The 25567-nt window shown below is 36.7% G+C and overlaps 1 protein-coding gene across 4 annotated transcripts; it reads left to right on the forward strand.

Annotated features, from left to right (window-relative positions):
* The first annotated feature begins 100 nt into the window (after positions 1 to 100).
* LOC117295511 (beta-hexosaminidase subunit alpha-like) lies at positions 101 to 22446 on the forward strand. Of its 4 annotated transcripts, none has more exons than XM_033778202.1 (12): positions 101 to 420; positions 4407 to 4621; positions 5549 to 5614; positions 7078 to 7121; positions 7578 to 7688; positions 9882 to 9983; positions 11489 to 11799; positions 12827 to 12986; positions 15399 to 15579; positions 20290 to 20380; positions 20791 to 20895; positions 21706 to 22446. In XM_033778202.1, exons 1-12 carry the CDS (start codon positions 227 to 229, stop codon positions 21767 to 21769), a joined length of 1644 nt encoding a protein of 547 aa, XP_033634093.1. In that variant the 5' UTR covers positions 101 to 226; the 3' UTR covers positions 21770 to 22446. The 4 variants fall into 4 exon arrangements, with proteins under 4 accessions (XP_033634093.1, XP_033634092.1, XP_033634090.1 ...); XM_033778201.1 differs by lacking the exon at positions 15399 to 15579 and adding an exon at positions 13601 to 13781 and having other exon boundaries at positions 102 to 420; XM_033778199.1 differs by lacking the exon at positions 15399 to 15579 and adding an exon at positions 16155 to 16335 and having other exon boundaries at positions 105 to 420.
* Positions 22447 to 25567: the final 3121 nt, after the last annotated feature.

Consider the following 25567-nt stretch of genomic DNA (forward strand, 5'->3'; position numbering starts at 1 on the left):
GATCTGTTGAATAAAACCCGCGCATGTTAGAAACTAGCACTGACATTTCGCAAACTGCGCGGGAGGAATAAAAATTAGGCGCGTGCGTTCTAAATTTGCGCTGGTTTTATTTTTGCGCTCCCTTCCCCGATTGATCAGAACATCATGGACAGAGTGTACTGAAAGTAACAAGTGCAAGATCACGCCCCCGGTATATTAGCATTTATTTACAGAAGTGCAACTCAAAATGTCGTCAATACTTTATGGACTTGTCATTATTGTGATGCTTTCTAGTATTGATGGTAACATTCAGCTTAACTCGTTTGACCCATCATTTGGAAAGGCTGTCCAGCCGCAGTCGGTTGGCTCACCATGGCCAATGCCACAAGTTATCACAACGACACCAGTGACTTGCAAACTCGCAGATCAGAGTTCATTCCGGTATGTATAGCCTTCAGCAAGTCCATAATCCCATTTCGATGCTAATATTTACTATACAACCATATAAGGACATGTCACTCTAACTATCAAGATGGTTTGAGTCATTTGAAACAAAGGGTCCAGACAGGCCTGTGCCTATAGCATGTTCTGCATGCATGATCATGCTATCATGTAGCTAACATAACAAACATGGAGTGAAATTTCCCTTTTATTATTTATAGGGCTTTTGAATAACATCCAAACCACTTGTCCGCATTGTATGCTACAATCTACAAAGTACAAGGCCACTTCCTCACCATTGGGAATATAACAGTTACTGTACGTAGCCACTGCCAGGTATAATAAATTAGCAGCCTGACCCCTGAGTTGGCCTATGATCCTTCACGTGCAAATGACAATGTTTTATTCTGACTATTCTATAAAGATAGCTTCGAAGGACGAAAAGTGGCCATCTGCTTTAGTATTATCAGAATAGCTAACTGCAAAGTCATACTAATTAATTACATTTATACGGTAAAAACCGTATCTGAGTAAAATTTGCTCTTCCGGTATCGAAAAAGCAGATAAAGTAGAAAAATGCCCATTAATTGACATACATAGCCTCTGATTTTCTGCCACAGGTGGCAGATTTTTCGGGCACCAGAGTAAAAATGTATTTTCATGTGGCAGAAACGGAGAAAGTTAAAAGTCAAATCGTTCAATGTACATGTGTACTTTTATTTTATTCTGATAGCGAAAAGGCCAACGAAAAAAGAGGAAATTGAAAGTAAATGAGTTTGCTTTTCTGGAGTGGTAGCAGAAGCACAAAACATTCAATCCCATATACTTGGTTTTTAATAATAAACAGTTTGGGGTCCGACAAAGGACAGTTGATTGGTTCCATCTAGAAATTGTTCTACCCCAACTTGTCAGTTTTTCCTTGTGGTTTAAAGTTTTCTGCTGGTTGCTTGATTATGAAGTAAAGACTCTCTGACCACCACCGAAAGCAAGACATACTAGGCCTACTCTTATCCAGGCATGTAACTATTATATACAAACTTTGTAAAAAGAGTAACAATTTTGGGGTCCTCTGAACAAAAGTCTGCTCTAACTTCAAGTTTGAAGAGAAACTAGAATCTGTTTGGGTTTTGTTCATAAACCTAGACTGCCTGACTGCATCTGATTCGGAAAATGCATGGTTCAGTGCATAAACTCGTAGACCTTGTAATGTGTACGTACATGTATACATGGACGTACATGTTTACATGTAGGCCTACTTCTACACTCCCCAAATTGGAATGCCTCCACTGTCCCTGAATTTGAATAAGAATAATGCTATGCAATATTGCAATGAGTTGATGGAGTTAAACGATTTTGTACCTTAATTGAATGCAGAGCCTCAACAGGAAACTATTGGACCAGGGAGACTATTATGCATTACTCACATTAAGTTATTAGTTTTTTAGTCACAATAGCCCCTGGTTGCCCAAAGTCATCTTGAAGGTAGTGGACACTATTGGTAATTACTCAAAGTAATTATTAGCATAAAACCTTACTTGGTTAAAGCCGAAGGCGAGTTATACATTGTATTCACAAATCTACACTTTAGAGTTTATTCTCTGACTTAAAGGCAGTGGACACTATTGGTAGTTGTCAAAGACCAGTCTTCTCACTTGGTGTATCTCAACATATGCATAAAATACCAAACCTGTGAAAATTTGAGCGCGAGATAACTATGAAAGAAAAAAACACCCTTGTCACACGAAGTTGTGTGCTTTCAGATGCTTGATTTCGAGACCTCAAATTCTAAACTCCGTCGACCAATCAAGCTCAAATTTTCACAGGTTTGTTATTTTATGCATATGCTGAGATACACCAAGAAAGAAGAAGACTGTTCTTTGACAATTACCAATAGTGTCCAGTGTCTTTAAAGACCTACTTGAACGAAAATGGCAAGTCGTAATCTAAGTTGCTGAATATCACTTAAAGGATACGCTTTTTTCAAAATGTCCACAGATTTACATTAAACTTACAGGGTTTGAAGATAATGATAGTGGAAAGCTTCCCTTCAACTACTAACTGAGGTTGTGTCGTTTTGGAGAAATGAGTAAAACAAGTCACACACAAATTTTTCCCCGGGAAAATGAAAATTATTTTAGCATGTAAAATCCCATTAACCAGTTATGATATTATACCATAATAATAAATAATAATAATAATAATAATAATAATAATAATAATAATAACAATAAGACTTGTAATGCGCACATATCCACCCTGCTGGGTGTTCAAGGCGCAGAACCATAACTGGTTAATATGTTTTTACAATTACATGCTAAAACTGAGCAGAAAAATGTTTGTTTTACTCATTTCTCAAAAACTACAGCATCACAGTAAGTAAAATTTCAAGGGAAGCTTTCTACTATCATAATCTTCAAACTGTGTAAGTTTATTGTAAATCTGTGGGCATTTTGTTAAAATGTATTTAATCCATGAGAAACTGCATTGCTCAGAATCTAGCGCCAAAGAAATACGCAGCACATAAAGTTATAACAGATACAGAAAAAACAGATGACGGGAAAAAATGATTTCGTTCCTGCAAATTAGTAGGCAGGTAGGGCCTTTTTTATTCCCTTAAAATTGTAAATTTGCATGTAACAATAATATTTATTTCTTGATAGATAATAGTTTGAGAAAATTTAACATTTAAGGGAGCAATTCCGAGACCGCGATTTGCAGAGTACCGTGTCATCACACTCGCACTCGCATATGCATTTGATATTGATTTTATTCAAATTCTCCAATAAATGATTGTCAGGTGGTAGTGGTCAATGTTTTGGGGCGAATAAACAGGTGTTCGAGTGCAAAATTAAAGTGGCGCGTGATCTCCGAATATCACAACACGTGATACCGTACAACCTTGGCGGCGCGACTAGACTGTGGTGGCAGTTTCTGTCAAGTGTTTTTGTCTGCAGCCAGGTGTACAGTTTACTACATGTTTATGAACAACATTCAACGTACAATATGTCGGTTGCCCTTATTGTAGCTGCTTTAGGGATGTTTATGATGAATGTTCATGGAAATCGACAGATGACAGAAGAAGTAACTTGCAGTGGTCAGCAACCGATCAACACGAACCGCCTGCAACATCAACAGCAATCGGTCGGCTCACCTTGGCCAATGCCACAAACGCTCATCACAACACCAGATATTTACACATTGGAAGATCAGAAATCTTTTAGGTTTGTTTAGAGATGTTGGGAGCCAGTAGTGTACTACTGATTTTAATATATTCGAAAAAGTTTGCGTATTCTGCCACCACTTTTCATTCGTTGGAATACAAAAGTATCTTATTCTAAATTTGCTCAAATGACTCATTGAGACATTCCTTTTTTCTAAAAGTTAGTGAAAAAGTGCGTGGCACGATTACCCAATTAGATTGGATGTTTTCCCTCCTTTTACCTTCATGGTCTGACCATTATTTACTTCTAGAAACTATAAGGCTCCCCCGTGAGCCTTGTAGGGGTCTAACATTTTGGGCGTCCTTAACGCTATACATTTTCAAAATCATCGTTGATAGGTGAATATTTTACAATCTGTTTGCCATCAATAACTTCAGTTTCCTTTATATACTCCACAATCAAAAGTTCCCCCACACACAATGTTCATCCATAGTGCTTGCTTTGCCTTTTTGTTGAGTTAAATAAAAAAAATCTTCATAAAAATTATTTTTTTACATGGTACTTACTGTTGCTTTTTGTCGCACTGCACGTTTTTTGTTAGTGCTTAATTTTTTGGTCACCAAGCGCTATACACGTTGATACCAGCTTACTGGATCAACGAACTGCTGAACCGCGACCGTCAATTTTCACAAATAAAAATTAAAAAATACCAAAAATGTTCTATCCCCTCCCAACTACTCCCCCAATCTTGAGTGATGAAATTTTAACAAATCTTTTTTAACCGGCATTATATAACTCTAAGTTTTACCTTTTATTCTTCTGCAGATTTTACCAGAAAACAGCTGTATCTTGCCCAGTCTTGGCTCAAGCATTAGTTCGCTATAAAGAAATTGTCTTTTCTCAACTGCCTAAGCCATTGGCCAAGCAGAGTGAGAAGAGACAAGAAGGTACTGATGAGGCCCCTCTTCCTCTGACAGGTCTTGCAGTCAGCATCACTGACTGCAGTGAGCTCTACCCTTCACTCGAGTCCTTAGAAAACTGTGAGTATTATAGAATAAAATAAAAAGAAAGACCTAAAAGAGTTTTGGAATTTTAAGACCAATGCAAATGGAAATGCAAATGGTTTGGGACTTTCAGCGGTACTGGCTGCTTATACATAGGATTCAAGCTGCCTCTAGCTACCGGGCTAGCTTGGTGGTCCAGTGGTAAGACATCAGGGCCCAATTTCATGGCTCTGCTTACCGTAAGCACAGAATCGGCGCTTACGGAAGCAGTGAATTTTGTGCTTACAGCAAGCGTATTTCATGGGTTAGGGGCGAATTTGGGCTTCTACGCTTACAAGGCTAGCGTAGAAATTTAGCGCTTGCTCGTAAGCGGGGAATCGTGATTGTAAGCGCAGAATTCGGCGGTAAGCAGAGCCATGAAATTGGGCCCTGCTCTAGCAAAGCAAAGACCGATGGTTCAATCCCACCCAAGTGATTTGCCTGTGCTTTTTTCAAAGACCCTAGGAAAGTTTACACTGCTTGATACATGTTGTGTTAGGGGAAAACCAAATTGTATTCTTTATCGCTGATGCAAAACTAACATCTATTAGACTTTCACTAAATCGTGCAAAAAAAACAACATTTTAAATGTCCTTATCAGTTTATGAAGAGACACTTTTTTTTATACCACTGGAAGTCCCTCATCCGTACTCTCAAGGTTTTGAGGTCTCAGTTGAGCTAGTATTGAAACCCTCCCTTTCTGAGGTGCCTATATAGTGGTTGTCATGCTTCTGCTTGGGTCTCTGTCAGAAGAACATTATTTTTAAGCGACTGTTCAGGATAATCAGTGTTCAAAAGTGTTTTTATTTATTCATTTCAACACTGTTTTGACCCACCAATGCACCCTAAAGTTTAATGTTGACAACTTTTTGTGAGTGGAAGAAGGACATGCATGACAATTTATGTTTTTTACTTAATCCACAGACACATTGGAAGTTGGTGGAAATGATGCTGTGCTAACAGCACACTCAGCATGGGGCGCATTGAGAGGTATTGTAAAACAAATGGTGTACAAAACCATTGGTTCTAAATTGCATTAAAGGCATTGGACACTATTGGTAATTACTCAAAATATTTTTTAGCTTAAAACCTTACTTGGTAACGAGTAATGGGGAGAGGTTGATAGTATAAAACATGGTGAGAAACGGCTCCCTCTGAAGTAACGTAGTTTTCGAGAAAGAAGTAATTTTCCACGAATTTGATTTCGAGACCTCAGATTTAGAATTTGAGGTTTTGAAATCAAGCATCTGAAAGCACACTACTTCGTGTGACAAGGGTGTTTTTCTCTTTCATTATTATCTCGCAACTTCGACGACCGATTGAGCTCAAATTTTTACAAGTTTGTTATTTTATGCATGTTGAGATACACCAAGTGAAAAGACTTGTCTTTGACAGTTAGCAATAGTGTCCAGTGTCTTTAAACTGATGTTTTTGGAACACTTTGATTTTTAAGTCCTACTTGATGTCACAGCTTACCCCGCAAGGCACTCATGAATGAAAGACTTCTACGCAAAATCAAATAATTACAGACAAGTGACACCAGAAATACATATATAGCAAATAGTTACTAGTTTAACATAAACACTTCTCTCTAACCTTCACCAAGTTTGGTGTTTTTTACAATTATACTAAATATTGTTAAATCTCGGTAACAAATTGTGAAGTTCTATTGGTCAAGAACCAATCACGTGATGTGATACAAAGACGCGTGTTACATGGCTTTCAGGGTCGAGTAACATGAAAAGTGATGTACACAGTGTACATCACCTTGATCGTTCCCAACCGTTGGTTGATTTCCATCGCTGTGTAAAGAATTTTTTTTTATTTGAACTGTTTGTCTGCTTATTAAACTATACTCTGTCGTAATAATGTTTGAAGATGACAACATAACTTTGAAAAGAGGAATTACAATTTTACAAAACAATTGTTGCACGCTGTGACTGGGGTCCATGGGTTTTGTACACCCTCGGTGGCAAACTGTACCCGAGGCGAAGTGTACAAAACTCCATAGATCCCGTCACAGCGTGCAACAATTGTATACTGATAAAATATTCAAGAGGTACAGTAAACTTTTGATAAACTCACAACTACTGACGAGGGAGATTCTAAATTCTCATGTGTCCATGAGATTAAATTCTGACAATAATATAGCTTCATAAAATAAAACTAACTCGTGAAGGTTTCATGTAAAAAGTTTTTGCATTTTTGGTTGCGTTTTTGATATAGCTAAAAAGCGGGAGCGGTTATTTTCAAGCAGGAAGAATAATCCGTCATTGAAATACTTAATCTGAGAAACCTTATTGTCAGTATAGCTTCTCAGATTAAAATTTTGATAATTTTACCAAACCTTTGTGTTCCCTTCAAGACATTTCCTCAGAATTTGAGATTATGAGCTTACAACCAACAACCTCTGTATTAATTGCTCCCATGTTCATGGTGTGTTTCCTTAATAGGCTTGGAAACGTTCAGCCAGATTGTGTACCCATCAGCAGGATCGGTAAGAGTTTTCTTTTTCATAGCAATCATTATGACTTTAAAAGGCACTGGACACCATTGTTAATTGTCAAAGACCAGTATTTTCACTTAATGTATCCCAACATTTGCAGTTGCAAGGAAATAATGAAAGAAACATTGTTGCGCATATAAAGCAAGACAAATTTGATCTACCCAGCAAGTAGATACACACATGGTGCTACTTAAAACCAACTGTATATTGATACCTCACCATGCAAAAGACCTTTATCATAATGACTCCATCTTGGTCACGTTCCTTGTATCGAATAACAATAATGAATGTTGATGATCATTTTGCAAATTGGAACCGTACTATTTTGTTCTTCCAGCCTCAGTTTGGTTACATCGATATCAATGAGGAAAATTCAAGATGGCTGCGCATTGATAAAGGTCTATGCCTCAAATCCCACATACAATAACGATGTTTTTTTCTTCTTAGTTGGTTGTGAACAAGACCAGCATTGTGGACTTTCCACGCTTTGCTCATCGTGGATATCTGGTGGATTCATCAAGGCATTTTCTACCGGTGGGAAAACTTCTCCAGTTCTTGGTATGAGATTTTATCATCTTATTCAATTGCATACAAGGTTTCAAGGAAGTAATGCACCTGGCGTCGATTTCACAGTGCATTAACATCCATCGTAAGACAATTGTCAGTGATTACCATAGTGATTTGCATTGTGACATCACATTTTACTAAGCATCTACGATTGATTTACAGCTACTATCAATCTGCATTCATAATGCTTTAGAAATTTGATCCAATCAATGTTGTTGAAGGAAATAATATGATTTTATGACAGCACTGAATTCTCACCAATCCATTTACCATCACAGGCAATTGCCTATTTTGGCTGTTTACTAAAGCCGGCCTCAGGTCGACCTTGCGTCAACAAAAAACAGACAGCGACTTACTTTTCAAAATCACACTGCGCCTGAGCTAAGACCATTCGGGAACTTTTCAGTCGCCGATTATTTACAACCTGAGTGTAACTGCGATGGTTTTAAGACAATCTTAAAAAGTCATCGCTCGAAAAAATTAGCAGTCGCAAGAGTAGAACAATTTCAACTTGTACGACGTGATCCCGACTGTCAGTAACCAATCGTGAGTGCATGATTTCTCAGTTGTTGTGACCTGAGCATATTTTGTCTGCGCGTTTCCGACAGTTTGTTGCGTGCGCAAGAAAATTGTAGGTCGACCTGAGGGCCGCTTAAGTTCACATCTGTAACTATGCGCAGTGTACTAGACTAGACTGTTACTGTGGTACCATGAATGTACAGAAAAGCTCCATTAAATAACGGACCATAAGAATACATTCTTTTTCATCCTAACAAGTTATCACACACTGTTATCTCCATGTAATTCCTTTTCCAAATAGTGGACTTTAATCTTTTTAATGGATCATGAACAAGCCATTGTCCAGACAGATTAACTGCTAATGGGAATATAACAGACTCACTCACTAAAAGGAACATTACAGAATTGGCTAACAAAACAGTTGCTGGCAGTGTAAGCACTTACTGCAATTCACCATATACATAAACTGACAAGCCTGTAGAAATTTGAGATGGATCGGCCATCTGGGTCACGAGAGAATAGTGAAAAACAGTTTAAAAATTTTGCTTTGCATCAATGCCAAAATAAAAATGAGTAAAAGGCTCACTGAGGGATAAATTCCAAATGTGAAGTTAGATTATTTATTTCTCATCAAATATGACATTTCAGATAGAAATATTTCCAGGGGTGGATTTCACAAAGAGTTAGCACTAGTCTTATCTCGAGTTGGGATTAGTTACTGGTCCTAACTAAGGACTATCCATGCAGTTTGTAGTCCTAACTCTTTGTGAAATCGACCCCAGGGCTGTTTTCTACTATCATCAATAGACCATGTAAGTTTTATGTAAATCTGTGATCTTTACAATTTTTGTTGCTTACCAATTCTGTAACGTTCCTTTAAAAATATGTATATAGTTTTAGATTGTTTGTAGCTAAACTCAGAATCTCCTGAAATGGGTAGCTCCCTTCAATTATTGTAGCCCAGTTGTATTTGGTTCACCTTGGGAACTACTTTGTAAATTCTTCCAATGCCCAAGGAAGCTTTTTTGACTGTCCAGCCTCAAACCATAATTTGTTATCCTTAAAGGCAGTGGACACTATTGGTAATTGTCAAAGACTAGCCTTTACAGGTGTATCTCAACATATGCATAAAATAACAAACCTGTGAAAATTTGAGCTCAATCGGTCATCGAACTTGCAAGATAATAATGAAAGAAAAAACACCCTTGTCACACAAAGTTGTGTGCATTTAGATGGTTGATTTTGAGACCTCAAGTTCTAAACCTGAGGTCTCGAAATCAAATTCGTGGAAAATTACTTCTTTCTCGAAAACTATGGCACTTCAGAGGGAGCCGTTTCTCACCCTGTTTTATACCATCAACCTCTACCCATTACTCATCACCATGAAAGGCTTTATGCTAATAATTATTTTGAGTAATTACCAATAGTGTCCACTGCCTTTAAGCTAGCTTGGTTTTAAAAGTGACACATTTTCTGCAATTTCTGTCTAATAGCAAAAATTAAATAGTTGTCCAAATTGAAAACTTAACTTAATGTCTTGAAAACTTAACTAAATGTTTCGAAAACTTAACTAAATGTCTTGCTTTGGCCCTAAATGTCTTGCTTTGGCATTATCCAGAGTTGTTGTTACTTATGTGTATCTTTGTGTCTTCTTTAAATTTTAAGGATGCGATGGCGTACAACAAGATGAATGTCTTTCACTGGCATATCGTTGATGATCAGTCTTTCCCATATGAAAGTACTACATTCCCCTTCATGAGTGAAAAGGTAACGTTATATTTGTTAAAGAGCCAGGGCCTAATTTAAAGCGCTGGGCACCTCTGGTTATTGTAACAGACAGGTCGTCTCACTTGGTGTATCTCAACATGTGCATAAAATAACAAACCTGTGAAAATTTGAACTCAATTTGAAGTTGCGAGAAAATAATGGAAGAAAAAACACCCTTGTCGCACAAGTGTGTGCTTTCAGATGCTTGAATTCGAGACCTCAGCTGAGGTCTCCAAATAAAATCCAATCTTTAAGTGAGAAATTACTTCTTCTTGAAAACTACTTTACTTCAGAGGGAGCCGTTTCTCACAATGTTTTATACTATCAACATCTCCCTATTGCTTATACCAAGTAAGTTGTTATGCTAACAATTATTTTGAGTAATACCAATAGTGTCTAGTGCCTTTAATCATGGAGGAATGCTTAATAGAGCTGCTTAACTCTTTCAGTGCCAAGGTCGTACAAGTATGATACATTTTTGTGTAGTCCAAATGTCTATTATCGAACATGTATGATTTATTTTATGTACTCAAAAAGTGTCATCAATAGCACATGTACAAACCATAATATTATGTTATAACGAGAGGACATTATCACTCTAGTAATTGAAAAATTATTGACTTTTGGATGGGCTAAGAAAACATAAATCAGTAAGTTGCATTTTGTTTGATGTTAAATTTTTAAAAAAAGTTTTGTGATGCAGAATTTTGAAAAACCTTAAAAAAGCTAAGCTCATTAGGCTCAGAATGCAAACAAATGCAGACACTGAAACAGTTCAGCACAAAATAGTTGCTAGCAGAAAAGTTATACTTATCAAAACATGCAGAATAAGGAATTACCAGCTAAAATACCAAGTCGTATGTATACATCTGTCACTGGGACGTGTACTTTAAAGTTTATTATCGACCACAAGAGGGAGCTCTTTGAGTTTCTGTTGGGTGTAAAACAGCAGTAGAGTTGTAACTTGTAGAATATCAACTACATTCACACTGGTAAAATTATTATCTGCTCTCATATAATCAGTATGGAAAAAAAAGAACAGTTTTCAAAGAAAATACAGAAACAAAACAATTAAGGTTCTCTTATTATTATTAAAATCAACTTAATCTTGCACTGCACAATACAATAATCAGTCTAGCTGAAACTTTGATAAAATGAGTACAAACTAATCTTTCTACTCAATTCTTCAAAATGCAAATTCTTGTTAGGATCTTTAATCTAAAGTAGTAGTCCCAGCCACTCTTTACCTTCCGACCGGTTAGTAGTTTAAAAGCAGGACAGTTCTTTTCAGAACTGAGAAGTCTCCCGAACATCCAATAAATCTACTCCGTGGTAGTAGAATAAAGAAAGACAGTTTTCTAAGAACAAACTCTACCTGGCAAGTAGATACACACATGGTGTTACCGCAAACCATATATTGATACCTCACCATGCAAAGCCTCAAATCCTATCTTTAACCTTGTTTGTTGTGCAGTATTGAGTAAATAGATTTATATGTGTTTCAGGGAGCATTCATGTCATCTTATGTCTACAGTCAGCAAGACGTATTAAATGTCATCAACTATGCACGAGATCGTGGAATACGAGTCATACCGGAGTTTGACACACCAGGTCACACTCAGTCTTGGGGGTCCGTGCCTAACCTCTTGACTCCCTGTGCAGATAAGACAGGGAAACCCACCGGTTCCTACGGCCCTGTTAACCCCATGCTGAATTCAACCTATGATTTCTTGGCCAAGTTTTTTAAGGAGATTGCATCGGTGTTCCCTGATCAGTATATTCATCTTGGAGGAGATGAAGTTAACTTTGCCTGCTGGTGAGTGGTGTGTTTAAAGGGTTTGGCATGTTTGGTTACTTTTTGTAAGACACACAACACAAATGTTCACCGATTTACATTAAACTTACACGATGTAAAGATAATGATGGTAGAAAACTTCCCTTAAAATATTTCTTGCTGAGGTGATGAAGTTTTTGAGAAATGAGTAAAATAGTTTCACAAAAATTATTTTATCATGTACAACAGATTTACGCCACTCTCGTGAAAACATTGCTCTGCAGCAGCTTTCGATAGTATAAAGCATTTTGAGAAGCATTTCGGTTCAAAGTAATGTGTTTTTGTTAAAAGGTATCAATTTTTGTGCCCTCAAACGTGAATCTGATAGGTGTTACTTTTCATTCAGGCTTCTCAGATTGTTTATTAGTATTAGTGATTATTTGCTCTGGATTTTGAGAGATATCTCAAAATGACACCTTTTGAAATGAAATGTCACATGTTAGTTCTTTGTATACATCTTCATTTATATAGGATTAAAACAATGGAACGGTTTCAAATACCAAAGGTACATGTAACCTTTGCTTTTAGCCGATGTTTATTAAGAATTGTATACTCTGTGTTTCCAAGTTCTGTAAAAATATCTACAGGTATACATGTATCACTCGGGTGGGATTTGAACCACGACCTTGCGTTAACATCTGTTAAAGACACTGGACACTATTGGTAATTGTGTCAGACCAGTCTTCTCACTTGGTGTATCTCAACATTGCATGAAATAACAAACCTGTGAAAATTTGAGCTCACTTGGTCGTCGAAGTTGCAAAATAATAATGAAAGAAAAAACACACTTGTCACAGGAAGTTGTGTGCTTTCAGATGCTAGATTTCGAAACCTCAAATTCTAAATCTGAGGTCTCGAAATCAAATTCGTGGAAAATTACTTCTTTCTCGAAAACTACAAAAACTCAGAGGGAGCCGTTTCTCACAACATTTTATACTATCAATCCTCTCCCCATTACTCGCTACCTCGTAAGGTTTTATGCTAATAATAATTGTTTTGTTTGGTTTAGGAAGAGCAACAAAGATATCCAAGCGTTCATGACGCATATGGGTTATGGTCAGAATTACTCGCAACTGGAGGGTTATTATGAGCAGAGGTTTCTGGATATTGTGGAAGGACTGAAGGTGCAGCCTCTAGTTTGGCAAGAGGTTGTAGACAATGGAGTAAAGGTAGGAACAACAAACTCAGTGTTTCTTAAAAGGCAGTTGGGTTAGAGAATAATTTCATAAAAAATATATCAGAGAAAACCATTCCAGATTGCACAGGAGGGCTTTTAAAACCAAGATAAACACCAAGTAGAAAACATTCCAAAGACATTGTTCAATTCAGTGGGCTTCGGCCAAACAAAACAACTTTTTTTCCAGAATGTCAAAATGTTAGCACTGAGCCGTCGCATTGTTTCTTAGAACCCCAAGAAGGCACTCGCACAACAAAATACCCTGAAACAAAATGCACAGAATGCCCTGCAACGGAAAAAGATGAATTTTGTTCTATATACTTAAAGTTGTTTTGTATTATAGAAGGTTAACGTACAACCTTTTGTGAAGAATTAAAATACATGTATGTACATTCAAGTAAACATGTAGCTTTAGATGTCACAAAATATCAATTGTGGCTTAAATAGTTTAATCCAAAGTTGTTTGTTGACTTGAGCCTGTGCTAACCTTCTGAAACTAACTCCGCAAGTCCAGATTCGCCTTAAGTTGGGAGGGGGGGGGTGGGGTGGCATGGCATGTACGTGCCGTCTATCATCATTATAACAACCTCAACTTTTATTTGGCAGTTGAAGGAAGGAACGATAGTTCAAGTTTGGAAATCTCCAGGCTTTACCGACACCCTGTCCAGGGTGACCAAGCTAGGGTACAAGGCTCTCCTGTCTACCCCATGGTACCTTAATTACCCAAGAAATCCTTATTTGGAGCTGTGGCAACTCCAGTACCTTGTGGATCCGCATAACTTTGAAGGTGGTTATTGTTGGTGTTTAAAAGAAAAAAACAAGTGGCCACTTATCATGGGTTAGGGTTTATGTTTTCAAATAGACTTGAAATTTGACCGTTCGCTTGTGTTTTTTGTCAATGGTTTCTGAAGCATTCTTTTGCCCGACGAACGTTTACACATGACACATTCCAAATCAAATGATTTAATTTTTCATGAGAGTACTCATTAATTTTTTTCTGATATTCTAGGAAGTAAATTTTCACTAGCCAGCAGTTTCATGTTTCACAGTGTTGTGTCGTCGCTTGAACTAAACTTTTGGCATTGTTTTGGCATCCTTAAACTGTTTCTGCTTCATTCCGCTTACAGAATTTGTGGTATCCATAAATTCATGCTGCTTTATTCTGCTTTTAGATAGGAAAGCTAATGTCCCATGATTTTTTTACAAAGGTTGATAGTGGAACAGTTGTCCATGTTTGGAAGACGCCATGGCAGTCAGAACTCTTCAATGTAACCAAGAAGGGTTATAAATCATTGATATCAACTCCTTGGTACTTGAATTTGGCCGGTGCTAGTCCATACAATCAAGATTGGCGGAGCATTTACTCCGTAGAGCCACTAAAATTCAATGGTAATCCAATTGAGCTGTGGCTGTTTTTGTTGTGACTCTGCATGTGCATGGGTGGTGGACACAAGCTAACGTTACTCTTGATATAGCTTTAGCCTGGTTCATACTTCCTGCAAATGCGAATGCGAAGCGAATTTGACGTCACAACCCTCCTTTTCCCAGCGATATTCGTAAGTGAGTTGAGCAAAGTTGAACTGCTGCGAATAATTCGTTGCGAATTTGTGACGTCAACATTCGTATCGCATTCACATTCGCAGGAAGTATGAACCGGGCTTTACTGGCATTCCGTGTTGTAGCTGTGTTTCTTAAAGCCATGGGACACTTTTGGTAAACAGTATTGTCCAAGGCCCACACTTCGTGTACCACAACATATACAAAATAACAAACCTGTGAAAATTTAGGCTCAATCGGTCATTTGAGTAGGGAGAAAATAACGGGAAAACCCACCCTTGTTTCCCCTCGTTTCGCGCGTGTCATGACATGTGTTTATAATAAATCTGTGATTCTCGCTAACGAAAATTGATATTAGTTTAATGTTTTCTCAAAAAGTAAAGCATTTCATGGAATAATATTTCAAGATAAGTCTTTCACGATTACCTTCTGTAAACCCTGTAAATTATTTGTAAATCTGTGAAATTTTAATTGTTTTTCTGTACCGAAAGTGTATAATGGCTTTAATCCTTGCATGTACGGTTTTGTCACCATTGCATGTGTTTTTTTGTTTTCAAGGTACTTGCTCAAGTTTTACACATGGCACATTCCAAGTTAATACCTGACAAAATATTTGTGAGAGCATTCTTACGAAGTTTTCCCAGCAGTGTCTTTTGACAAAGTGTTTTGTGAATGGGTCGTCGCTCAAAATACTTTTGGCATCCTCGAACTGTTGTTGCTTTATTTTGCTTACAAAATTTGTGGTATCCTTTAAATCGTGCTGCGTTATTCCTCTTACAGAATTTGCCAAGATAAAGATATTGCTGAGTTTGAAACAGAATACTAATGTCCCATGATTTTTACCAAGGTCGATATTGAAACAGTGGTTCATGTTTGGAAGACGCCATGGCAGTCAGAACTCTTCAATGTCACCAAGAAGGGTTATAAATCTTTGATATCAGCTCCTTGGTACCTGAATGCGGCCGGTGTTAGTCCGTATCGTCAAGACTGGCGGAGCATTTACTCCGTAGAGCCGCTAAAATTCAATGGTAATCCTAGTGAGCTCTGGCTGCTTTTGTTGTGACTCTGCAGGTACCTGCTAACTTTACTCTTGATGTAGTCATTAACTAGCATTATGTGGTGTTGCTGTGTTTCTTAATCCAATGCACTGTTTTTTCACCATTGCATGTGTATTTTGTTTTGCAGGGTACTTGTTCATCATTTGTGCATCAGAGAATTTATTCTACGATAATTTTCCTCAGTGTGTGAGCCCTAACTTCACGGTGTGCCTTGCCGCTAGCTCTTAGCTCTATAGTGATATCGATCAAGCATACTTCTTGCTCAACAAAGTTTTACACATGACACATGACACATTCCAAGTCACACAACCATTTTTTCATCAGAGCATTCTTGAAAATGTTGCTGATTTTCTAAGAGGTAATTTTCCCGTTGCTAGCAGGTTCCTGTTTTTCGTCGCTTTAACTGCTTTTGTTTCTGCCGATCCCGCTTACAAAATGTGCGGCATCCTCTGACTGTCTGCTTTATTCTGCTTACAGAATTTGCGACGGATCTTAAAATTGCTGAGTTTGAATCAGAATACTAATGTCCCATGCTTTTCACAAAGGTCGGTATTGAAACAGTGGTCCATGTTTGGAAGACGCCATGGCAGAAGGAGCTTTTCAAAGTCACCCAGAAGGGTTATAAGTCATTGATATCAACTCCTTGGTACCTGAGTAGGCCCGATGCTGGTGGGTTCGGTCAAGATTGGCGGAGCATTTACTCCGTAGAGCCACTAAAATTCAATGGTAATCCAATTGAGCTGTGGCTGTTTTTGTTGTGATTCTGCAGGTACCAGCTAACATTACTATTGATGTAGCAAACTGACATGCTGTGGTGTTGCTGTGTTTCTAAATTATAAATGTGTTATGCTTCTTCTCATGCAATCTAAGTCTCGACACTCGTGGGGTGACAGGTCTTTTTCTTCAGCCCCGCCATGCATCTGGAACTCTCTACCACTTAATCTTGGAGCTTGTCTTTGTACCACAACATTCAAATCTCTTCCCAAATGTTATCTTATGTCACAGGTTTTCAAGGACTAATTTTGTTGTGTCTGTTTTTCTTTGTTTTGTTTGTTTTGTTTTTGTTTTCACCTTGCCTTATGAACACCCAGCAGGGTGGATATGTGCGCATTACAAGTCTTATTATTATTATTATTTATGATTTTGGAATCTAGCTACCATGATAATTTACCTCACTGTGAGCCCTAGCCTTCATTATGGGATGATTAATATATTACTTCTCAAACAAGGCTGACCAAAAAAATGATTACGATTTATCTTGTGTTACTTGCTACATGTGGTAGTGGTAAATTAAGCATCCATTCACCTAAGGCTCTATCAGAATAACTTTGCCATAAGTTGCCTAAATTTTCAGCACTAACATTTCCAAAGGTCGTAGCTGAAGCAGTGGTGAATGTTTGGAAAGGGGCCTGGGAGCAAGAACTGACTAAAATCACCAAACTCGGCTACAAAACCTTGCTGTCTACTCCATGGTACCTGAACTACGCTGGTAGTCCCTATGGACAGGACTGGAAGAGTTTCTATTTAGCCCAACCTTTGAACTTTGTCGGTAAAAGAGACACAAAGAAAAGATTAAAGTCCACAGGCTGCTTTTGCCTCCACTCATCAAACCCTTTTGAAATTCATCTTTAGTTAAACAAATTTTCCGGTAATTTTTTGCCAAAATTTATTTTGATTTTATTTGTTAGTTCATGAGGTCCTCACTTTTTGTCATAGCTTTGATTATTGAAGGCGTTCCATGCAGCTTTTTGATATAACCATTTCGTCATTGTTGAACTGTGGAGGACGAGTTTCATATTTCTGCTCATGGCATCACTCGACGGACTCTACCATCAGTGCCATTTTTGTCATAATGTATCCTAACTGGTTCTTTGACATGACTAAGTTGAAATCGTCAGATAGGTTGATTGTTACGGTGGGAAGTAACACATAGGCCTGTGCTTATTTGTTTTTTAACTTTACTGATTACATTGGCATTCCTCTGCCGTACAACCTTAGCCACTGTTTAATAAAAAATCCCTGTAACTGGCAAATCAGTAACAGGAACAGAGAAGAGTAACACATGAATTATTTTGAAGCTGTGATGGATGATCGTGTTAATGATATTTAGATAGTTTGACTCTCTAAGTTTTGACTCTCAACACTCATCTTCAAAGCATCATTCCATGCATAAACTTTTTTTTACCCAGTTAATTGGCTTATTTTACTTGCTTAAATATTGTGTGTAAAATATGCATTCTTGTCTGACTCCAGTAACTCTCTCCTTTGAATGTTGAGGCACTTACGTGTTAAAATCAAAGGTCTTGATTAACTTCTCTCTAGCTTTTAAGCTTTGTTCTTTTGTTGTTTTTCTGCTGTACACATCAAGAAGTTAACTACCACCCATTAATCCTTGTTTATTTATTCTGCTCGAACCTTGTTTAATGTTGGTCTGCACGAGTGTCAAATTGATATTGTTCTATAGGTTTTCAAATTTGAGTCAGAGTGATTTTTACCATTAGTCATGTCAGTGTTTATGTTTGGAGGTTTTTTTTTGTTGGGGGGGGGGGGGGGGGTTAAACCCCCTTCAGTACATTTGACTTCCAAAACTGAAATTCAAATGCAAATTGTCTGATTCATAAATCAAATCCACAGCACATGAAGTGGCCACTGGTTGAAAATGTTTACTTTTCTGTTTGTTTGTGTGTGTGTACAAACTATCATTAGCAAGCTCAGAGGAGGATAGGAATAGTGCTTAACACCTACTAGGCCTTATTTCATATTTTATAATAACTTTCTGCTAAGCAAAACAAAAATCCAATTAACACCTAAACTCTGCCAATCTTACAAAACTGAATTACAATTTTTTGATTTATATGTCATATACACAGGTAATTTAATCAGATCTGATAATTTGATAACTTTTGTGTTTTGCAACATATATCCACATACTTTGTTTTCTTTGCAAAAATTGTGATATTGTTTGTTTCTCCATTGTTTTTCTTCTTGTAGCCCTTAACCAAGAGTGGCATTTAGTCTTGTTTTGGGGGTGAATTTGCATTACAAAATTGCAACATAATATCACACTTAGAATGCATATTTCAATAGCAAGCCCCTCTTTTCAAAGATTAAGTCTTTCAGCTTTCACTGTTTTTTTGTTGTAAATTTGTCGGTCAATACAAAATACAAATAACTTTTGTTGCGAGTAGAAAAAACAAAATTCGGCTAGGTAACATAACACTCTAACTCTAACAAGCAAACAGCACATTTGGGATTAAAAAAAAAAAAAAAAACCTGGTGTGTTGTTGAGTATTGAGGAAACCTGAGTTAATCTAATAAAGATTCCTTTGCTGGATTTGAAGGCAGTAGCTTTGGTGCACTGACCTGATAGTTGTAAAGGAATGGAGGGAATCACCATCACATCACTTGAGCTCTTTTCCAATTCTCTTGCTGGCCGCTTCACACTTGCAGCCCTTTACCCCTGATCTATCCTGGCAAAATGTGCATACCCCAGGGAGTATACACCCCTTGCTTTGGAGTAGGGGGGTAAGCGGTAAAACCCTGGGGTACTCTTGAAACGTGCAGCCAGAACCCTGTGGAGTAGGGACGTAGGCGGGACAGTGTGAAAGTGTGCCGAGATTATCTTGCGTTAAAACAACTTTTGGGGCCTCCCCAGGGCTGTATTCCACTTCGATAAGTGATAGTGTGAAAAGGGCTTCCTGTGGGGAATACTTAACATATAATTTTCAGGGGGCTGGAAAAGTAAAGCAAATGATACAAGTTGTATGTGAAATTAAGCTATAGTTTACTGTTGTGACAAGGTTGTGCATTACTGAATAAGAATATCAGACTTGAATGTTTGCATGGTGGAAGACAATAACATCAGAAATTTGCGGTGACACCAAGTAGTTAGATCTCTTTTGAGTGATTGGGGGTTCTGAGAAGAGCTGATGGACTCAACATTTCAGTCAGGATACTCTGTCCGTTGTCTGGAAACTAGAAGATTTTCCTCATCTTACTCTGACTATCTAGTTGCTTGTTAATCTAATCAGCCTTATAACCCAACACCTTCAGCTTTCTAAGCTCGCAACCTGTATTACACTCAAGCTTACCACATGCAACTCGGTAAAGTGCAGGCTTTTTTATCACATTAAAGTCATGTTTAAAGGCAGTGGACACTTTTGGTAATACCAACTTACATGGTAACAAGCAATGGAGAGCTGTTGATAGTATAAACAATTTGAGAATCGGCTCCCTCGAAGTAACGTTGTTTTCGAGAAAGAAGTAATTTTCGACTAAAATATTTGAATTTGATTTTTGAGACCTCAGAGTAAGATTTTGAGGTACCGAAATCAAGCATCTGAAAACACACAACTTCGTGTGACAAGGGTGTTTTTTCTTCCATTGTTTCGCAACTTCGACGACCAATTCAGTACATGATTTCACAGGTTTGTTATTTGTTCATACACCAAGTGAGAAGACTGTCTTTGACAATTACCAAAAGTGTCTTGTGTCTTTAACATGCCTGTATTTTATCTGATAAAAGTTGTTAAGTTAGCATTGCACTTTGAGAAGTTTGCAATTTCATCAAAGAAGAAGACGTTATTATCATGCATCACTGCACAAAACTACCAAACCATTCTGTTGGGTAATATATCAGAGAAATGTTTCTTGACATAAAGTCATTTTTTTATTTGACAGGTACTCAAGCTCAGAAGGATTTGGTGTTTGGTGGAGAAGCATGCATGTGGGGAGAGTACGTTGATGCAACAAATCTGATGCAGCGAAGCTGGTAAGCAATTACAGGTTATGGTTAAAGTCACTGGCTACTATTGGTAATTACTCTAAATAATTGTTAGCATAAAAACTTGGGTAACAAGCAATGGAGAGCTGTTGATAGTATGTCAGACGGTGTTAGTTCACAAAGTAAAAGAGGACAACCACTCAAGTTCGAGGCATACTTGTGTGGATTATTATATTTTACTTTTAAAGCACTTTTTCGATCATATGATTTCAATTCATTTCACATAAAACCCATTTTTTAAAGCCTAAATCGTAAAATTCAAGGCAACGCAGAGCAAAAAGTATCAATGAATTGGAAGGATTTGTTGGCTGTATTTGGTAAATGTTGACTAGTCAAACACTGTATCAGGTGGACCTCCTTCCAAACAGCTTACTGTTATTTTTGTGATGTGTATATAGGCCAAGAGGTTGTGCAGTAGCAGAAAGACTGTGGAGTGCAGAGACTGTTCATGATGTTGGCAAAGCAGCTCCTAGAATAGCCGAACAACGCTGCAGGATGCTAAAGTAAGGCTACATTTGTCTCTTGTTTTACCACATCCCCTCTTAAACTAAAAATTTGTATCAATTCATCACTACATGTTGTTACTGACAACCTTACATATCGTATTTCCACCATGCAAAGTTTCAAATCCTACATAACAATTTTTTGTTTATCTTCAAGACAGTTTTACAAACCAAAACATTTTTATGAAAAATAATCTGAGACTTGATAGTGATTGCAAACATTTTGGATTCTCCACACACATGAGTTGGACACGCAGTCTTTTTTAAGTTTCACACTGGTCGAAGGTATATGCCTTAACTTATTTCCAGCCGCAAACTACATTAACCAAATCTGGAAAATACTGAGTGCATCGTGACAAACAATTACTCAAAAAATTGTTTTATTGTTAATAAACATATACTCTTATGTTTAAAAGAAAACAAATCCTATTTCCAGGTGCCTTTAAGAATTTAAGAACTTTTTCAGATTTGTACATGTACACATCTTATTTTTAGATATCAGGTTATAAACCACCATTGGGCTGGATAGCTCAGTTGGTAGAGCACTGGTATGTTAATCCTGAATTGGTTGGTTAAAGTGATTAAAAAAACAAAACTACAATAGCTTATTTTAAGATTACAAATCAGAAAGGGTCAGACTTTGGCGGAAAACAAATTTAAAAGTAGGATTTTGAAATTAAACCAGAAAAGTCACATCTCTGTATTCACTAACTCATTCCAGACAGTTGCACTAAGGTGGTTTTAATTTAAAGCATAGAATGAAAACAAAACTCTGTTAATTTTTAAATGTTTTTTCTCCTTATCCACTAGGCGTGGTTTGCAGGCTGAACCGGTGACTGGTCCAGGATTCTGTGACGTTCCACTGGGCCCGTGATTGCTGTGGTGATTAGGACAATAAGGACCGGATACTACAAGATGACAAATAGCTTTTGGAGGGAACAAATAAACAATAAAACTAAAATTTATGCAGAGGTAAAATCAACTACATGTAGGTATGTGGTGTTGCTTTTATATGTAAACAATTTTTTAGAGTAAAATCTCTGTATTTAAAAAACAGTCACATTTCTAACAGTGGTACTTAAGTGGTACAACCATAAGCCTTACTAGTACTTACTCAGTTACTCCCACCTCAAAAAGATGCAAGTTTATAATACAGCAAGATGTTTTAAAAGGTGATAAAGTCGCCATATTTGATATTGCTTATTTCTTGTTTTGTTTAATGAGCATTATCATTAAACTTGTAGTAGTTTGCTACAATTTCCAAAATTGTAATGTTCTTCTACACCATTATTCTCGGCCTCATTTCTAAAAAATTTTATCAGATATTTTTGATATTGAACTAAGTTCAAATGTGATATTCATGTTCTGTTTCTTGCACTAGTTAAAGCTCCAGCTCAGTGTTATCTCATACCCATGACTAAAGTGGCATAAATATAAATTTGAAAAAATAAAATCAAAGTCCACACATAATTTTTCTTTTTTTGAAAACAAAATGTTTTTTATGCCAAACTCTGGAGACCTCCAAACTCAATTTACCAGGGATGGATTTGACAAAGAGTTAAGACTGGTATTATCTTGAGTAAGACTCCTCCTAACTTAGGACTAGCTAGTCGACCACAGGGGCTCCAATATCTGCAATACCCAATTCTATTAAGTACTCTAACAAACTCACAGATGACCAGTCCTGAGCCATCAATTTTAGCTTCCCCTGAAATTCATATTTTTGTGTTGAAAGTAATATGCAATACTTGCCCATCCTTCTTTACTGGTCAGCTTTTTGCTCTATGTGATTTAAAATGAGCTTAATACTGCACTGTCCAAGGCAGTGGATTTGCAGGACCAACTAAAAATAACAAGTTGTAACCCAAATAAAATATGGAATTTCAGCTTTTGAACATGTGTGTTTCCCTTACTGTGCTGTATTTTCAGTTTATTTAAAAAGTAGTAATTTACAGCTGAGAAATTCTAGGAAATACACAATAATACAGGTCTCATGATAGCGTTAATAACAAGTGTTTACTAATACTTTTCATTCGCTGTAAGATTTTTGACTCTACCATTTAGTTTAATACACTCACGCTTTAAGACAGTGGACACTATTGGTAATTGTCAAATACCAGTTTTCTCACTTGGCTGATCTCAACATATGCATAAACTAACAAACCTGTGAAATTTGAGCTTGATTGGTCGTCGGAGTTAACAATGAAAGAAAAAACAGCCTTGTCACACATAGCTGTGTGCTTTCAGACATGTCAGATGCTTGATTTTGAGACCTCAAGTTCCAAATCTGAGGTCTCAAAATAAAATTCGTGAAAAATTACTTCTTTCTCGAAAACTACGTCACTTCAGTGGGAGCCGTTCCTTAGAATGTTTTATACTATCAACCTCTCCCCATTACTCTTTACCAAGCGAGATTTTATGCTAATAATTATTTTGAGTAGTTACCAATAGTGTCCACCGCCTTTAATTTGAATAATGAGTCATACCTAGTCAGCGTAATATTTTAAATACAAACTGAAATTGACAGGAAAAAAGTTGGAAATTGTTGCAATATTTTTTAGCAAAGCTCATTTTGCTTACTGTATAATAATTTGAAAGAAGTGCCTTCTATTCTCCATTATGTTGATATGTCAACCTTAGCTATAAAGTATAAACTGAAATCAGATTTCAGAATTGTACCAAAGTTTGTAATAAATGATGGATTGACACTTTCTTTAACCTTGATTTGTGTGCATTACACTAATCAATGGTCTTTTAATTGCAGTGTATAACAACTACATTAAAGGAACATTACAGAATTGGTTTTGCTAGCAAAACAGTTGTAAGCACATTATGTTATTCACTTTATACATGAACTGACAAAGCTGTAGTGTTTGAGATCCATTGACCATCTGTGGCACAAGAAAACAGTGAAAAACCGTCTTCACATTTTGCATGACATCGATGCAAAACAAAAAATGAGTCAAATGCTCACTGAGCGATAAACACCAAAGCAAATATAGATTATTTATTTCAGACAGAAATATTTCAAGGGGTGTTTTCTACTATCATCATCATTTTTGGAACAGCTTGATTGTTTTAATCCTATGTAAATTTTGATAGATACAATAAAAGCAACCTGTGAAAACAATAACTGCTACACTAAACAATGAAAGTGCCAACCGGAAATTATGTTCCAATTTATTTCAAATTGTTCTATTATATGAGATTTATTCCAGTCTTTCCAATTGTTGTTCAGTCTGTACTTTATTTTATTGTTATGAATGGTCCTGTGTTCTGTTCTAAACTCAAAAGCATTCCGAAGCAAAATGTATTAATACAAATAAATGTGTGTTCAACTTGTGGCACGACACTAAAACTACTTGCCTCACAGGCCTGCAGTCCGGTGTAAAAATTGTAGCTCTGCGATAAGCGCAGGTCGGTGGAACATTATTTCACATTAAATTCTACCCCACAAACACCATTTCTAAAAAAAATAGAGCAATTATCTCTCACATTCAATCTCTTGACTGAGTAGTTTATTTTGTAATCATAGAGCAAATTTTAAGGTAGAGGGAATATTTGGCATAACAGGGAGCTAGGCTTCGATCTGTGGGATTTTTTGTGTGTGTAGTTTATTTTTTATTTGAGTATGTTTTGTAAAAACTACTTTAAAAAAATGTGCTACAGATTCTTTAGTTATAATATGACATTAAGTTTAAAAGCCCTTTTTAGGCATACTTGCTTTTAAAATTAGTACATTAATTAGTCACAGGTGTTTCTGTTTAAAACATCTCACTTTCACAATGAGCATCATTTGACATTGAAGAAAATGCTTTTAATTTCAGAAAATAATTGTAGATTTTCAAAATAAATTTGAAACTTGAAAGTACTTTAATACGTGATATAATAATTTTGGTGGTTGTAATTATTTTAAATTCGATTTTATTTTGTACTAGTTTGAACTATAATTTAAAAAGTAAAAGGTGAATTATTTTGAGTTAATTTGGAATTATTCTGAGGAAGTTTAATATTAAATTTCATTTGAGCTTAGACAATTTGAAAGTGTGTGGTTAGTGTGCCTTCATTAGGTTTCCTGATTGGTGTTCTCTCTGTGGACCCTGGTTGGACTGGAGCGCGGCATGCTGGTTTTCAGAACCTACAACTTGTGCGGGGTTTCCCCTGTTTGTGCCTCCAAAGTCTCAAACTGAAATTGCTTAAAGGCAGTGGACACTATTGGTAATTACTAAAAATAATTATAGCATAAAACCTTTCTTTGTGACGAGTAATGGGGAGAGGTTGATGGTATAAAACATTATGAGAAATATCCCTCTGAAGTGCAATAGTTTTCGAGTGAGAAGTAATTTTCCACGAATTTGATTTCAAAACCTCAGATTTAGAACTTTGTGTGACAAGGGTGTTTTTTCTTTCATTATTATCTCGCAATTTCGATGACTGATTGAGCTCAAATTTTCACAGGTTAGTTATTTTATGCATATGTTGAGATACACCAACTGTGAAGGCTAGTCTTTGACAATTACCAATAGTGTCCACTGCCTTTAATTGTCTTTGAGAAAAGTTTGTGTGATGTTTCGATAGGATGCTATGATCACTTATGAAAAAAAATAAACTGTATATGTTTCGATAGCATGCTATGTATGATCACTTATAAGAAAAAAAACTGTAATACAGT

Source organism: Asterias rubens, chromosome 10 (assembly GCF_902459465.1).
Source record: "Asterias rubens chromosome 10, eAstRub1.3, whole genome shotgun sequence".
Lineage (NCBI taxonomy): Eukaryota > Metazoa > Echinodermata > Asteroidea > Forcipulatida > Asteriidae > Asterias > Asterias rubens.